At 38.6% G+C, this 15,216-nt stretch overlaps 1 protein-coding gene across 1 annotated transcript in view; it reads right to left on the bottom strand.

Annotated features, from left to right (window-relative positions):
• Positions 1-742: 742 nt before the first annotated feature.
• LOC128027581 (teneurin-3-like) overlaps positions 743-15,216 on the bottom strand; it is a 110,408-nt gene continuing 95,934 nt past the window's right edge. Inside the window, exons 21-30 of the mRNA XM_052615321.1 lie at positions 13,880-13,900; positions 12,620-12,852; positions 11,411-11,565; positions 9,412-10,292; positions 8,846-9,021; positions 6,410-6,645; positions 5,555-5,851; positions 3,458-5,069; positions 3,194-3,324; positions 743-2,423 (exon numbers count right to left, since the gene is read on the bottom strand). Of these exons, the coding sequence (XP_052471281.1) occupies positions 1,671-2,423; positions 3,194-3,324; positions 3,458-5,069; positions 5,555-5,851; positions 6,410-6,645; positions 8,846-9,021; positions 9,412-10,292; positions 11,411-11,565; positions 12,620-12,852; positions 13,880-13,900 (4,495 nt within the window). The 3' untranslated portion in view covers positions 743-1,670. The remainder of the gene's footprint in view (positions 2,424-3,193; positions 3,325-3,457; positions 5,070-5,554; positions 5,852-6,409; positions 6,646-8,845; positions 9,022-9,411; positions 10,293-11,410; positions 11,566-12,619; positions 12,853-13,879; positions 13,901-15,216) is intronic.

Consider the following 15,216-nt stretch of genomic DNA (forward strand, 5'->3'; position numbering starts at 1 on the left):
CTTGAGTTTACATTAATTATTTACATTTTACATTTACATATCCAAAAAGTTTCAGTCTTTTAATTGCGATTAATCGCGATTAATTTAAAAAAAATTTGCGATTAATTAGTTAATTTTTTTTAATCGATTGACAGCACTAATATATATATATATATATATATATATATATATATATATATATAAAAACAGAATCCCCTGGTGCATCAAATTCCATGAAAAGGGCAGATTGCTTTACATTCCACAGTCAACTGTAGGGGCTCCAAACTCGAAAACAAAACGACATGCGGTTGCTTTAAATGTGTACAGTTTACATTGGAGCAGTTATTGAGTGGTGGAACTATGATGTCACTTTGTAGGCAAAAGCCTGGAAGCAAGTTAGCATTTTAGCACTTCCGGTTCCATCGTCCCAGGGTCAATGGGTTTTTTGAGTGTGTTTTTGCCTTTGATCACTCATTAATCAGATTTTACAGAGCAATTATAAATGTAAGTTAATATTTAGGGACCATTTACCATTAATCGCCAAAGCAGATGAAAGTCAGTTTTACTCATGACTTATGCAGTTTTGCCTTTGATTAAAATGAATTCACATAACCTGTCATATATAACTTCAGACTGCCACAGTTCAATTCTTAGTTCATCAATATGCATATAGAAAAAGCAGTTTAGCGTTAGCGGACAAAAGGATTTTTCAAAGGTTACTTGCTGTTGTATTGCCAAGACCATGAAACTAGGCCAAAGTGTATAATGTTCTTTATGAACCATTTTAATTTGATCTGTTCTCATAACAAAAAAATCTGTAAAAAAAAACTTTTTTTTTTTTTAAGTACAATTTTCACAGATATTTGCCTTATTACCTGTAACCAAATGAGCAGATAATTGCTTTTAATTAAAACAAATATGCAGGTAAACGCACATTTACATAAATAGACATTTACATATTTTCTGTGCTGTGTTGCCATTTTATTCATTATATGTACAGTTTATTCAGTCAAAGTATGACGTAAGATGGCTGTAAATCAAAGTGTCAAATGTTTATAAAACACTTTTTGTTTGTAACTAAAATGTAGAATCAGACCTAAATAAAAATATTTTAGGATTGTTATCATTGCAGGGCATGATTGCCAACAACATATTTTTTTTTTCTATTATGATATTCATGAACAGGAGTTTACAGGAAAAAGAGACAAATCTGAATAAATATAAAAATATTACAGTGTATAGCTGGCTACAATAACCCACCTGACATCACATGGTATTTTTGCAGTGGTATAGTGATATGCATATGTAAACATTTTTCATTTTCCAAAAGGTATGCCATTTTTCTCTGTAGGGACATATTTGAATAGTGCTTGTAAAAATTAATAATAAATAGTTAAATAAAGATATCAACAGCTTTATGAATCTGGCCTGTCTCTTGATGCAAAGTTCATAAATTCATTGTGCTCCACAATTGTAACCTTGCTAAGGCCTTAAATAGGTCTTGAGAAAACACAATGTTTCACAACGCACAGCGTTGTTTTAATACTCTTTTTTTCCCCTAGGTAGTACACTTCTTATTTGACTAGGAGTAGTAGCATTTTTACAAACTGAGAATGAAATAAATGTGTCCGCTTAACTTATTCTCCTATAACAAATTGCATGTATGTAAGTGGCTAATAATGGTCTGTTCACTACCTTTTGCCAATCTCATTTTGTCTGAGGAACTGAATGTTGCTGACGCTGTCGGCTAGCTCAGGATACTGCTCTACCGACAGCACATAGTATCCATCGTAGCCTTGCACTCGTCCGCTGCTGAGAAGCTGCCTCCTCTCTCCCTCAGTCCATAGGCGGGATCCTTCCTCTCCGTTCCGGACCCGCTGCTGCTCACGTGCCCACGAGATGGCGAGAGCCCTCTGTCGGGCCAGCTCTAAAACACGCACTCGTTCCTCATCCAGAGACGCCCCGTAGCGCACGTGCAGGGTGAGAGCCCCCCTCTGAAACTCCACATCTGCGAAGCGCCGGGTGCGGCCACCTAGCACAGCTGTGGACTGCGACACCGTCACGTTCACCGCATTCTCAAGTTCTTTCCGTCCGCTAGTAAGCCGCAGCGCTGCCAGGTCTGCTTCAGGAGAATTCATTTTCACAAAGAAGTGTGTGTCTCTGCCATCCAAAATAAAGTGCAGGTCTTTCAAGTAAAGTGCGCCATTGAGGATGTTGGCAACCTTGACGCAATCCTCATTAGCCAGGCTTAGTGCGCGAGTTATCACGATACCCTTGTAAAGGGCCAGCATGATCCCGCGACCTATCAAAGAATCACTTGAGGCAAACCACAGCCAGGGTTTATCAGCCCTGTGGCTAGGGCCGAACTCAACCTGTGGCAGATCCCCAAATGATAGAAATGCTTCAGCTTGTCGGATGACGTGCTGCTGGACTGCAAAGCTGGCCTATAAAAGAAGAAAATAAACATTTTACAGAAACATGTGGCTATAGTTCCATTCCATTCCAATTATTCAAAGGGTATTACAAGATCTAAAAAAAATGGAGATACAATTATTTTTAATTTGGATTTCTTTATTTATTTTTTGTAGAAATACAGCTTTTATCATTTTATTATAAATTATTATTATTATAAAAATCCTGGTACTATTAGTTGAAGATGTAATGATACAAAAAACCTACTACCAGGGTAATAATATAATATAATAATCCAAAACAAATCTCAGACTCTGATCTAATATTCTCACTCTGATAGTTTTATTATACTATGTTTTATTATTATTTTGCATTACTTTTTTTATTTTATCATTTTAATTTGAAATATTTAATATAAAGTTTTAGTAGTTTTTTGTCATAGGTTTTTATATATATTATATATATATATATATATATATATATATATATATATATATATATATATATATATATTTATATTTATTATTATTATTATTATTATTATTATTATTATTATTATTATTATTTATTTTTTATTTTTTTTGTAGTACATCAAGTTCAACAAAATGAAAATGAGAAATGTTGCCTTGGCAACTGCTGAATTAAAATATGTCTATATTTTTAAATTGATTGTATTTCAGTTTACGTTACTCTTATTTAAAGTAATGGAAAGTAATGTTTTTTATGGTTTTAGATTCAATTAACTATAATAACCCTTTATACTAGTACTGTACGTAAAGATATTGATCCACAATAAACTTACTGTCAGGTCGTCCCACACTTGACTTTTGGCCAGTTCATAAGAGGCTTGTGTCATCTCAGAAATGGGGATAGGGAAACCAGGGATACTATTATGGAGATGGAATCCAAATGTGACCAGCCAGGTGTTCACATCTGTAGCAAATATCAATGACTAAATTACAAATCAGAATTTAAGATTGGAGATATGCAATGAAATGTGCAGTGTATAGCAGATATGTTACTAGCAGAACTTATTTTAATATACAGATATTAATCCATCCCATACCTGTTAAGTAGTCTCTAACTTTCTGCACTTTACTTATTGGGTTGTTGTTTCGGAACATGTAGAGATTGAAAGGGCCTGGGTTCTTGATGATTTTCTCCCACTGCATGAAGTCAGGTGCAGTCCAGCGACCTGACATGATGTCATAATCCCTCACTCCAAAATGAAGCAGTTTTGTTAGAGGTTCATAAAGTCCTCCATGAAACCCAATCACCAGCTGAATGTCAGGATTGGAGTCCAAGTAGACCTCGCCATAGGCTGTATAATGAATCTGCTTGAGCAGGGTACCATCACTGCCAAAGACAGCCAGTGGTGATCCTATGTTATCACAAGCGATGTAGAACTCTGCTCCACTGCTGATCTCCATTGCAAACAAGTGTCCCTGCAGGTCATAGTATAGAGAGGTAATCTGAGAGCTGGAATGGTTGTAGACATGTGTTATCCTGCTTGGGTAGCTCAGATCAGCATAGAAGAACTGCAGGTGTTGTCCTATGCTGGACTTTGTTGATACTCTTCTTCCCAAACCATCGTAACGGTACTGGACAGACCAGCCGTTGGATTTACTGTAGACACATTCTAGGTGGCCATTGGAGTTGTACTGGAAGATCTCAGAGCCTCTCTGGCAAAGAAACCCATCTTCGTCCAACTCATACTGCAGATCTCCAAGACGAGTTATACGGTCTCGCAGGTCATAACGGAGGGGCATGATTCGTGCGCTGTTTGCTGGACTCAGCAGGTGTATGTTCCCGTTTAAGTCATAGCTGTAGCGCCATGTCATTTTCTCATTGAGGTAGACTGTCTGCAATTGCCCGTCCACATCATATTCATAACTGTACTTGGTAGCATTAGCAAACGAGCCAATCTTCATTTCCCGCTTGGTTACTCTGCCCATATCGTCATACTGGACCGTGATCCAGAAGAGCAGAGACCGGAATAATTCATACTGAATCTCTCGAACCCGACCATGTCCGTCAAAGTGTTTGGTGTAAGTCATGACAGAGGTAGAGATGATCTGGTTGATGTCATAATAGATGACGCCAAATTTGCCGAACTGCTCCACTTTCCCTGAGATGTCATCATACTGATAAAGGTCAATAGGCAGTGGGGTTTCATTGATGACCCCCTGAATACTCGTCACACGCAGACTACTGTCATAAGCGTAGTCAAAGCGAGCATTTACCATTCCGTCCTCACTGAAGCGGTAGATCTGTCGGTCTACCAGTGGGCCAAGCTGCCTGTATCTAATGGTGCATATAAAACCCTCACTCTGCAAATTGACCGTCTTCAGCACACCTGCTGTCTCATCATAGGTGAAGCTGACGCGAGTGCTATCGTACAGAACCTCTGAGAGTTTGTTGTGCCAGCGGTACCGGTAAAGGACTCTCCGTCCTGTGCCCAGCTGTGCCACTCTCAGGAGCCTGCCATCCTCACTGTAGTCTACAGCGACAGAAGCGTTGCTCTCAGGCATATGGTAAAGATTGCGGTAGTAAGACACCGAGCGTATGGTCTCCATAGTGTATCGTGCCACACTAGGCATAGTGACTGCTGAAAGACCTCCCTGAGGGTCATATTCAAAGACATACTGCCGCTGACTTGCAAGTATCAGGACAGTGGACTACAAAAAAGAAGAAAATAACTTGCATAAACCAGGAGGAATTAAAATAAACTAATTGTATGTTAAGAGTCACACTAGTTGGTTAATCTTATTAGGATACAAAAGTTTTTGCTATATATTCACCCAAAAATAACAATTCTTCACCATTTACTAGCCCTCATTTCATTTATTGACAAGCATATTTTTTCATATGTCATGTCTTTAGTTTTGTATTGTTCCATGAAAGAAAAGGAAATCATGTGTAGGTTGTATAAATTATGATCAAATCTTTGTTTTTATTTAAGGGTATATATAGTTCAAAAGTTTGGGTACGGTAAGATTTGATTTTTTTTTTTTTTAAACAATACATTGAGCTAAAGTGATTAAGTCAAAAAAGATTTACATTGGTGGTAAGCAGTGTATATTTGGCAGAGTCTACTGACAAATCTCTTGATGTCTACTGCATATCACATACATCACTAAAAGCAATTTCCACTGGCCTGTACCTTCTCCAGATATGTGTAGCGCCAGGTCTTCCCATCGGGAAATGTTCTGGAAAGCAGACGGCCTTGTCCATCATACTCGGCCCTCTCTGAGACAGAGCCCCAGTGTATGGCACTCAACTGCCCATTGCTATTGCGAGTAAGGTTGACAGGCAGCAGCTTGCTACTTGGCATCCAGAGAGTGGGCTGACCTGCTGTGTCATAACCAATCTTCAGAAGGAATTTACGGTGATCATCATAGATCTTTTCAATCCTCAGCGCTCGGTCATAATCAACAGACAAAATGTTCCGTCCATTTACCTTGAAGTGCAGGCAGAGGAGAGACACAAAATTGGTACGGCAACAGTAAAATAACAAGAAAAATAGGCAAGAAAATTGACAAAAAAAAATTTCTGTCAGAGTTGCCTTGGTTTACATCATAAAGACTTGAATCTTAGTGTGAAAATGAGTCTCATAATTAATAGCTCAACTTTATAAAACCAAGTGGCTTAGTGGCACGCTTAAACTATTAAATCATCTTGCAATGTAGGCTACTTCAATTTTAGAATTGATTTTCTCTGTAAAACTGTTGTTCTCTCCTAAAAACAGCTGGGTGGCATCTTCATGCCAAATTTACTTAATTTAATTTGCAAGAATACACATCTACACAAAAAGAAGAGCAAGAAATCTTGCATGATTTTTTTTTTTAAATAGTCTATTATGACTGAGGTCAGATGAACCTCAAGACAGATGTTAAGTGTTACAATATGACTAATACATTCAAAACTGTGCTGTGGTTGCTTTTAACAAGCAGTAGATTCAGTCTCAGACTTTAAACCATTTGCCAAACCATTGTCCTCTATAAATGGACTTACGTACTCGTAACTTGCGTCCAAACACAGTGACCTTCGTCCTTGTCTGCTCTTTACGAAAGCGCCATTCAACCAAGTTTTGCCCGCTGTCATCAGGTAGGGTCATATTTCTTCGTGCCAGCGTAGGGGAGGATGCACCAGCCAGAATGTGTGGTTCCGTCTGGTAGTGAGTGTTCATTCCATTGGCATACAGAATCCACAAGGAATGGTCATAACCAATCACATAGTTGTTCTTCAGCTGATCTGCAAAATAAAAAAAGAAAACATAAAACATAACTGCAAGCAGCAATTAATTGGCCAAGCACAACGGAGTCAAAATTGAGAAACTACGCATGGCATGGGGCATCAGATGAGTTCAGATGCAACAATGAGTAATTAAAGCTTTTGGGATGAGTTAAACGTTTGTTGTCAATATGCCAAATAGGGCTGAAACGATTCCTCGAGTTACTCGATTACAAAAATTCCTCGAGGCAAAAACTCTGCCTCGAAGCCTCGTTAAATTCCTATGACGCGCACTATACGCGCGGCGCAGGGATTTGATTGTGTCACACGGACCGTTTATTCACACAGACCTTTTGAATTTAGTTGGCGCGATGGCGGAGAATAGATCTATAAATAAACGGCAGAAATTGTCTAAAGTGTGGGATCATTACACACTTAATAAAGAAGAGAACAAGGTGCAGTGTCTCTACTGCAAAATAGAGCTGGCATACCACAACAGCACATCTTCCATGAATCAGCATCTGAACAGAAGACATCCACTCTATGCTGTTTCACCAAGCATCGCTGAAACAAGGTAAGTTAACGTAGTCTAAGCCTATTGATGTTCGCTGATTTTAATCCCATACTGCATTTGTAGCGATGTCGTGATGCGGTTTGACTAGATATGATGTTTAACTTTGATGACGTTTTAAAGTAGTAAACGTAAATATCACGTTCAATTGCAAGAGAGTAGCCTATAGCCTAAAAAAAGAACGCCTTCACACACACACAAACACACACACACACACACACGTACATTTTGATGTTTGTTTTGAGATTACAGCTTATTATTTATAATTGTTTATAATTGTTTTATTTACATAATTTTTTTTATACATTTTATACATTGTGTACCTGTTTGGCTTGATATTTTATATTCAATTTTTGTTCTCAGGTTAACTAAACTAAATTTGCAGAAGGTGCAATCCTTTTTTTGTAATGTTGTGTATTAAGAAGACAAAAAACTAAGTTTATATTCATATTAGTTTTATAATACATGTTATACATAACTGTACATTGTTCTATAATTGTTGGCAATGCCAACTTGGCACTTAACTTTTGGAGCCAAGCTTTTGGACATGGAAATAAATACCTCTGTTGAGAAATAAAAGCCAAATGCTTGTTCATTTTACAGCCACATCATTTTTGTTATGCATTATTTGTTTTGGTTGTTCAAAAACACACACAAACCATTTTATCCGATTACTCGATTAATCGATCGATTAAGTGCTAGATTAATCGATTACAAAAAGAATCGATAGCTGCAGCCCTAATGCCAAAGTACTCCAGAGTTCCAGCCTCAGTATCAGCTTGGCCTCATGCCAATAATTTCATGTAAACTTTTTGTCAGCATGGTCTGAAGAGGATCCAAGTCAAATTTAGTCAAAATCGAATTAAAGATCTGGGCTGAGTTTGAGAAAGTAATATTTCAACAAATCAAAATGGTGGACAGGAAGTTCAGCTGACTATGGTAAAATTGGTATCCATGTTCTCGGCATGATCCAAAGATTCTATAATGAGATCAGATTCATTACAATAGGCTAATATACTCAAAAGTTATTAGCAATTTTGAAAATCACTTTTTATCACACCATCATGAAACTTTTTGAGTACCATCAGGGCATGGTGCCGAAGACACATACTGTGTTTCATAATGATACACCAATGCAATCAAGCATTTTATGAGGAAATTCTAAATAGCTGATGCCCAAAATTGCTGACATGGGAAAATTGGGTATTGTTTAGTTCAGCATGCTGCACTGAATCTTAAGAGACCATTTTTGTGACCAAACCATTCTTAAGTCATTCATAAGTTTTTTTTTTTTTTTTCATATTTCCTGACCATTAGGTGACTCTGACCCAAAGCTATGCAGGTAGCCTCAGGTCATGGTTATTATAACACACAAAGTTTGGTCTAAATATAACAAAGTGTTGGAGAGAAAAACCCTCAGGTCCGATTTGGCAAACTTTTAGTTGATTTGTTTGCACGTTTTTTGAGAACGGATGGGTCTATCAAAAATCTTTTTGCCAGGAGCTAGCTGTTTGCTAGGATGGTCTGAAGATAATCTGTGTCAATTCTGATGAGTAAGTTTTCAAACTATTAAAAATTATGAAAAATCTTCGACCTCTAATGACATAATATGCCAAAATATTTATTTATATTCAAAAGATTAAGGGTTACCTTGATGTAATGTGAGGACATTTTGAATTGCTGACTGGTTTGTAGTTATGATTGCAGCTTCATCTCGTTCAGAACTTTCTCTTTCTACTGTAGAGACAGTATCCATGTCATAGGCCAGGCTGGTAACCACACCAGTAGGAAAAGTTACATTGGTCAGTCGTCCCTCTGTGTCATAGCTGAAAAAGAGAAGGATGTTGCATTTAATGCATTCCATATGAATACGCACTTTTCTACTGTGCTATCTGTTTTAAAGTCTATATTACTTCTGTGTTGTTCCCTAGAAATGATTCAGGTCCTCTTTCAGAATTCTTGGATGTTTCCCAATTCATCATCCACCAGGCAAGGTGTGACTACTTAGAAAATAAACAGTATAAACCTCTCCAGAATTACCAGCTTGATTTTAGATATCATTCATGTCTGTAGCAGAAATGTTTTGAGTCCATGTATGAGTCAAGATTTAGAACTTGTTCAAATTGCTGACCCTAAATTTGAGCGATAATAGCAATGTTTACCAATGTTTACTGGCAAACAAAGCATAGCAATCAGAAACGCTAAAACACTCTTACTCATAGAATGTTGTCCATCCATTGGCAGTGCTCTTGGTTGCCAGTAGACCACTGTTGCCATGGTAAGTTAGCAGCACCTGTTCACGCCCCTGTGTGCCAAGGGTCTTCAGCCCACCACTCGAGCCTACAGTTAGCCAAATAACCTGGTTGTCAGGTGCAACGATGCGGACAGGAAGGCGGCTGGCATCCCGGCGAATCCGTAGCGTGTTCCCATAACTGTCGGCCACTGAGGTCAGATCTCCTTCATTGCTATAGCTAAAGTTGTATTTGAAGTCTCCAGTGATCAGGTTGGCCGTGTGCTGGTGCGTGCCATTACTGTCAAACATGTATACTTCCTGCTCCATGGACGATGCCACTTCATACAAGCCCATACTGTTAAGTGCAGGCTTGTTTTTTCCAATCGCTCGAATGCGAACGTTTCCCAGGTCAGCTACATACAGGGTTCCATCCGGAGCTGCCGCGAGAGAGGACGGCCCATTCAGCCGAGCATCTTTAGCGAAGCCGTCTCCTGTAAGGTAACAATCACAGTTGACATCGGTCTTGCAGTCGCAGTCTGAAGGCGCCCCAGCCAGGTGAGTGAGCTCGCCATCTGCTGCCACACTGCGTATGCGGCTCATCTTCCTCTCGTCTGTCTCTGCGATGTGCAGCACTCCATTGAAGGAGACAGTGATGGCGCTTGGGGATTCCAGATGGGTTTGCGTGGCTTGCTGTGTTTCTGTCACCAAGATGTCTGTAGAAGCCATGGGGCAGTGAAGGGGTCTGCCTGCTGCCACACTGACCTGCCCCTCCTCAGTGATCCGCAAAACTACACCGCCGTCCAGCACAAACAATGAGTTATCCATCGGACTAACAGCCAGATCTGTCGGCCATTCTAAAGACACCTAAAGGCAGAGGGATAAGACGAAAGGCATTGTTCAAAAAGATATGCAGCTGCTATAGTTTATATAACTCCACTTCCATTTATAAAGATATATATATATAAATCGAATGCGATTTTCATGCACATCTCATCAGTAAAGATGCTCCTGTAATTAGAAGTATATCTCCAGCACGTGCGTTCAGATCATGGTTGCCAGGTTTTCACAACAAATCCTGCCCAGTTGCTTCTCAAAACTAGTCCAAAACTAGCCCAATCGTGCTTCCAGAAGGCTCCCCGAAAAAGAATTGCTTTCCGGGCTTAAAATTTTAGTTTTATGGCATGGTTACCTTAGTAAAATTCGCATTTTAGGGGCTAAATATCACGTTATTGGTATTGTCGCCACGATTCGCGGACATGAAAAACTTACCACAGACTTGGCAACAATGGTTGGCATTTACTACACAGAGCCGTAATTCACTGACAATCTACACAAAATCGATTTTAAAATCGGTGGCGATTCTTTGTCGATTTTGAAAGCGATTTTGTGTTAGTTGTCGGTAGACTATGGCTCTGTGTAGTAACTGCCGCTCCACCTGTACCAGTGTTGCCAAGTCCGTGGTTCGAAGCAACCCCAATACCAATAACGTGATATTTAGCCCCTAAAATGCGAATTTTACCAAGACAACCATGCCAAAAAACCCCGTATATTTTAACCCCGGGAAGCATTTTTTTAAAATCTGGGAACCTCCTGGAATCGCGATTCGTTTTGGACTAGTTTTGAGAAGCAACGGGGAAGGATTTGTTGTTAAAACCTGGCAACCCTGATCTAAACACACGTGCTGGAGATAATACTTCAAATTAAAGGAGCGTCTTTACTGATGAGATGTGCATGAAAATCGCAATTCGATTTTTTGCACAGCCCTAATATATTAATAATAAATATCAAAAAAGAGCAATACATTTATTTTCTTTTTTTCTTTTACTTATTTAACATTTTTAATTCATTGTTAGTTCATGATATCAATGCATTCATGTTAACAAAGTTACCTTATTGTACTAGGACCAAAACTCATTTAGGTCTTTCCATGAGTCATGATAAATTACTTGCATGTGTTGATTTGAGCAATTTTCACTATTCACCTGATGGATGTCCATAACTGAGTCACAGCTCAGAGGTCGAGCAGAGGCAAGGTCATTGGACCCCAGTAAGGTGGAGATGATGCCATTCTGATCCACCTTCCGGATTACGGTCCCATCCACAAAGTAGATCAGTCCGTTCTTGTCAACAGTGATCCCTGGAGAGAATAGAGGAAGGAACTAAATGTGCAGGTCACACAGCTGTGGTCTTTGCTTGACTGATCTAGGCAGCGGGTACATGTGTCATGTTTGGCTTCCCATTACTCAGGTCACTGCAGAAAGCATCGCCCTCAATTATTCACATCTTGCCTCCCACTGCTGAATTATTTCTTAAGGAGAAAGTGGAATAGGATGTATTAGGACATCTCACCCTCCCTCTAGCATTTCAGCCCGTGTTCACTCTCGCTCACTCCGTCTCAGTCTGTCTACATGTCTGCTCAGGGTATTTGACAAATGCATGGAGTGGGAAAGCATCAAACCCACTTTTAAACCCAAATTATGAAAGTGTGGGTTGCTATAGTAACTGCCGCTTGCTAAATGCGTGCCTAGCTGAGTGGTAGAACTGAGAGTTTGTGTGCCTGACAAAAACAGTGAACTGACATCATGGCAGAAATCTCAGTCCTAACCAAGGAAACTGCATGCATGCTAAATGCCTTTTGATTTTTATAGTTACAACCAAAATGTGTGCACATTCCATCAATTCAACACATTATGTACCCATCTACACAGGAAATATGATAACTAATGTATCCATCATTCAATGCATGCATTCATGTGTAAATGACATTTTATTGAAAAACAATCAAAACATATTTTTCTGCATGACTAGATTATATGTTGAAATAGTTTGTCTATATTCACCAGACGAGTGTGACATTTTATAATTTATGTCAGTGAAGTCACGAGTCGTTCAAAGAAGCTTCATCAATCCATTGTGTCTGGCTCAGTCAAATAATTTAGTATGTATCCCGGGGCTGTCAGATCCCGTTTCCCTCGTTGAAGTGGCAATCAAAAACATCACTACACAATACAGTGTTTAAAAGCTAACAGAGCTTTGGGATGATCTTTCATGTCAATCAAAGTGTGCCAGACGCCTCAGAAGATTCATTGCAGCTATTTCTGAAGTTTGAAGAACCCATGTTTCTCATCTCTTTCCTTTAAAAGAATGCATGACCCTTTTGATTGTCAGTTTTAATGATCATGTAATAATACCTTTGGGTCCTGTGAGGAGAGCCTCGGTGGCTGGTCCTCCATCTCCACACTGAGTTTCATCAAAGGGAAGACAGTGATCTCCTGTTCCCGCCACCACCTCCACATTCTGCTGCGGCTCTGATCTGGCCGGAAGCCCCTGTGGGCTATAGATGCGTCTGGAGTTGGTGTCGGACACATATAGCCGCCCCGTCATGGGATCTGTTGTCAGGTAGTAGCGGTGAGCGGGATTGTTACTTGGGGAGAGACATATAAACAGTAGGAGTTATTAGTGAAGACATTAGTTTGCTGTCAAGCCAAGTCAGCGCGACTCATAAATTATTGGTCTAACATTGCAATTGAAGATGGCAGATGAAATGAGAGACTGATTAGAATATTAATATAATTAAAGATGGTGAGAGAATTGCAGTATGCTTTTCGCATCTATCAAAAGGGTGTGAGCTCCTGACAGATGAGAAAAAGAATGTGTGAAAGAGAAGTAAATGTGATGTGACTGGAACATGTTTGCGGAGGCTGTGATGACGACTTCAAGACTGCCAGATTATTTCGATCATTCCTGTTCCCTTGCGGGGAAAGCATATCTTAATGACTGTCAACAACTGATGGCTTTTCAGAACGCTACGCTTATTTGCATTCATTAATTCTGTCTTCCAATCACCCTGCTCCTTTCTGAACGAGTTAGTGTGGCCCCTCCAGGAATGCCATTAGTGGTTAAATGACCAGTCCAGTTGAGACTTTGTGCATGATGGTGTGGAGATCTGTGACCTTCTCATATGGGATCAGACAAACCTTTTCACATTTCAATCAAAAGCTATTTTAAGGCTATTCTTGCACGCTGAGCTTACTCTATTAGATCGATATCCTGGACTGTTTGGAAACCAATTCACACTCAGAGGCACTGGTCTGTGTAAAATCCAGATGTGAAAATGTGAAACAGTGGTACTCCTTTGAGCTCAAGGCCCAAAGTGTCGGCCACTGCAACATAATCCTAAATCTTCTTACATGGTTGCAGTAAATCTTTCAGACAGACAAAAAAATGTGGTGATGTGCAAACATCTTTCATAAAATGTGCCTTGACATCTTCTGGTATTAGTAACAAACCTGGGTTCGTTTTCTATAGACACCCTTTGGAAATGTAGTTCCATAAAAATAAAAAAGGGCCAGAGGGGTCACAAATGATTTTGTTGTTGATTTAAAAAAAAAAAAAAAGTTACCTATCTTAATTTTTTTACATAATACATGCATGTCTTACACACAACTTACCTGTGCCTGAAATCCTTATTTCTTTGGGTAGTTTGAAAAAAGGAGGGAAACATATCGTCAGAACATACGGTATAGGTCAAATGGTGTACAATTATTATATTTACTTCCCATAACCCCTTGTTCATTCAGGAACCCATTGGTGACTACTTTATTTATTTACAAAAATCCTATACTGAGAATACAATACCTCTAAAAAAATTTAAATATTCTAAAATATTTATATTTACCTTTTTGAATCAGTTTTCCTTTTTAGTAATTTTAGATTTTCAACTTAAGGCTGGCCCACATTAAAAGATTTTTAAAATCTTGTCAGAAATGTGAGAGACCAAACACAATGATAAATGTATATATATATATATATATATATATATATATATATATATATATATATATATAAACTGTATTTCGTTGTGAATCGAAAATCCCTTGTTTGGCCTTCCAAAAGATGACACAACTAGAAAACAGTGGTTAAATTGTATTTACAATACTGTTCCAGAACAGTTCAACCCCAATATTTAGTGTGCAGCACATTTTATGGAGGGAATGTATAGGGAATGTACAGTACTGTCCAAAAGTCTAAAGGCCACTAGTATTTTCACCAAAAAAAAAAAGTCAGTTTTCATTTACAAACATTATTTTTGCCATTAATTGTAATAATCCAGTGAGATTTTTGTTTGCACAAGGAGTCTGACAAGAGACAGCACTCTCACCATCATCCAGTCTGTCTGGAATAACATGAAGAAACAGAACAAATTGAGACAGACTAAATCCAGAACTGTGGTAATGTCTCCAGGACACTTCAAGAAACCTACCTGCAAAGCTACCTGAAAAACAAACAAAAATCTCACTGGATTAATGCCAAAAAACAACGTTTTGTAAATGTAAACTGATATTTCCTACTGACACACTACAGCAAAAAATAGAAATAACTGACTTAAAACCATTTTTTTGATGGTGAAAATACTAGTGGCCTAAGACTTGCACAGTACTGTATATGTTGTATATGCCAGTATTCTGACTGGGACATGCTTCACAGTATGGTAAGGGGTGTAACATTTCAATCACAGACTTGAGACATTTGGCCAATCAGAATGCACTGAATCGTCGGCCAATCAGAGCACACCTTGCTTTTCAGACTGATGAGATTAGTTAAAAAAATTGAGGCATTTTAGAAAGGCGGGGCATAGAGAAGAAACAGTAATGTACAATATGTGGAAAATAATGTTTTTTGAACCTTAAACTGCATAAACATATTTAATTACACCAAATACACAAAATAATGTTCTTTTTAGCAACATCATATGACCCCTTTAAAAGTTTTGTTACTATAGTGTGTG

This window comes from Carassius gibelio, chromosome A14 (assembly GCF_023724105.1).
Source record: "Carassius gibelio isolate Cgi1373 ecotype wild population from Czech Republic chromosome A14, carGib1.2-hapl.c, whole genome shotgun sequence".
Lineage (NCBI taxonomy): Eukaryota > Metazoa > Chordata > Actinopteri > Cypriniformes > Cyprinidae > Carassius > Carassius gibelio.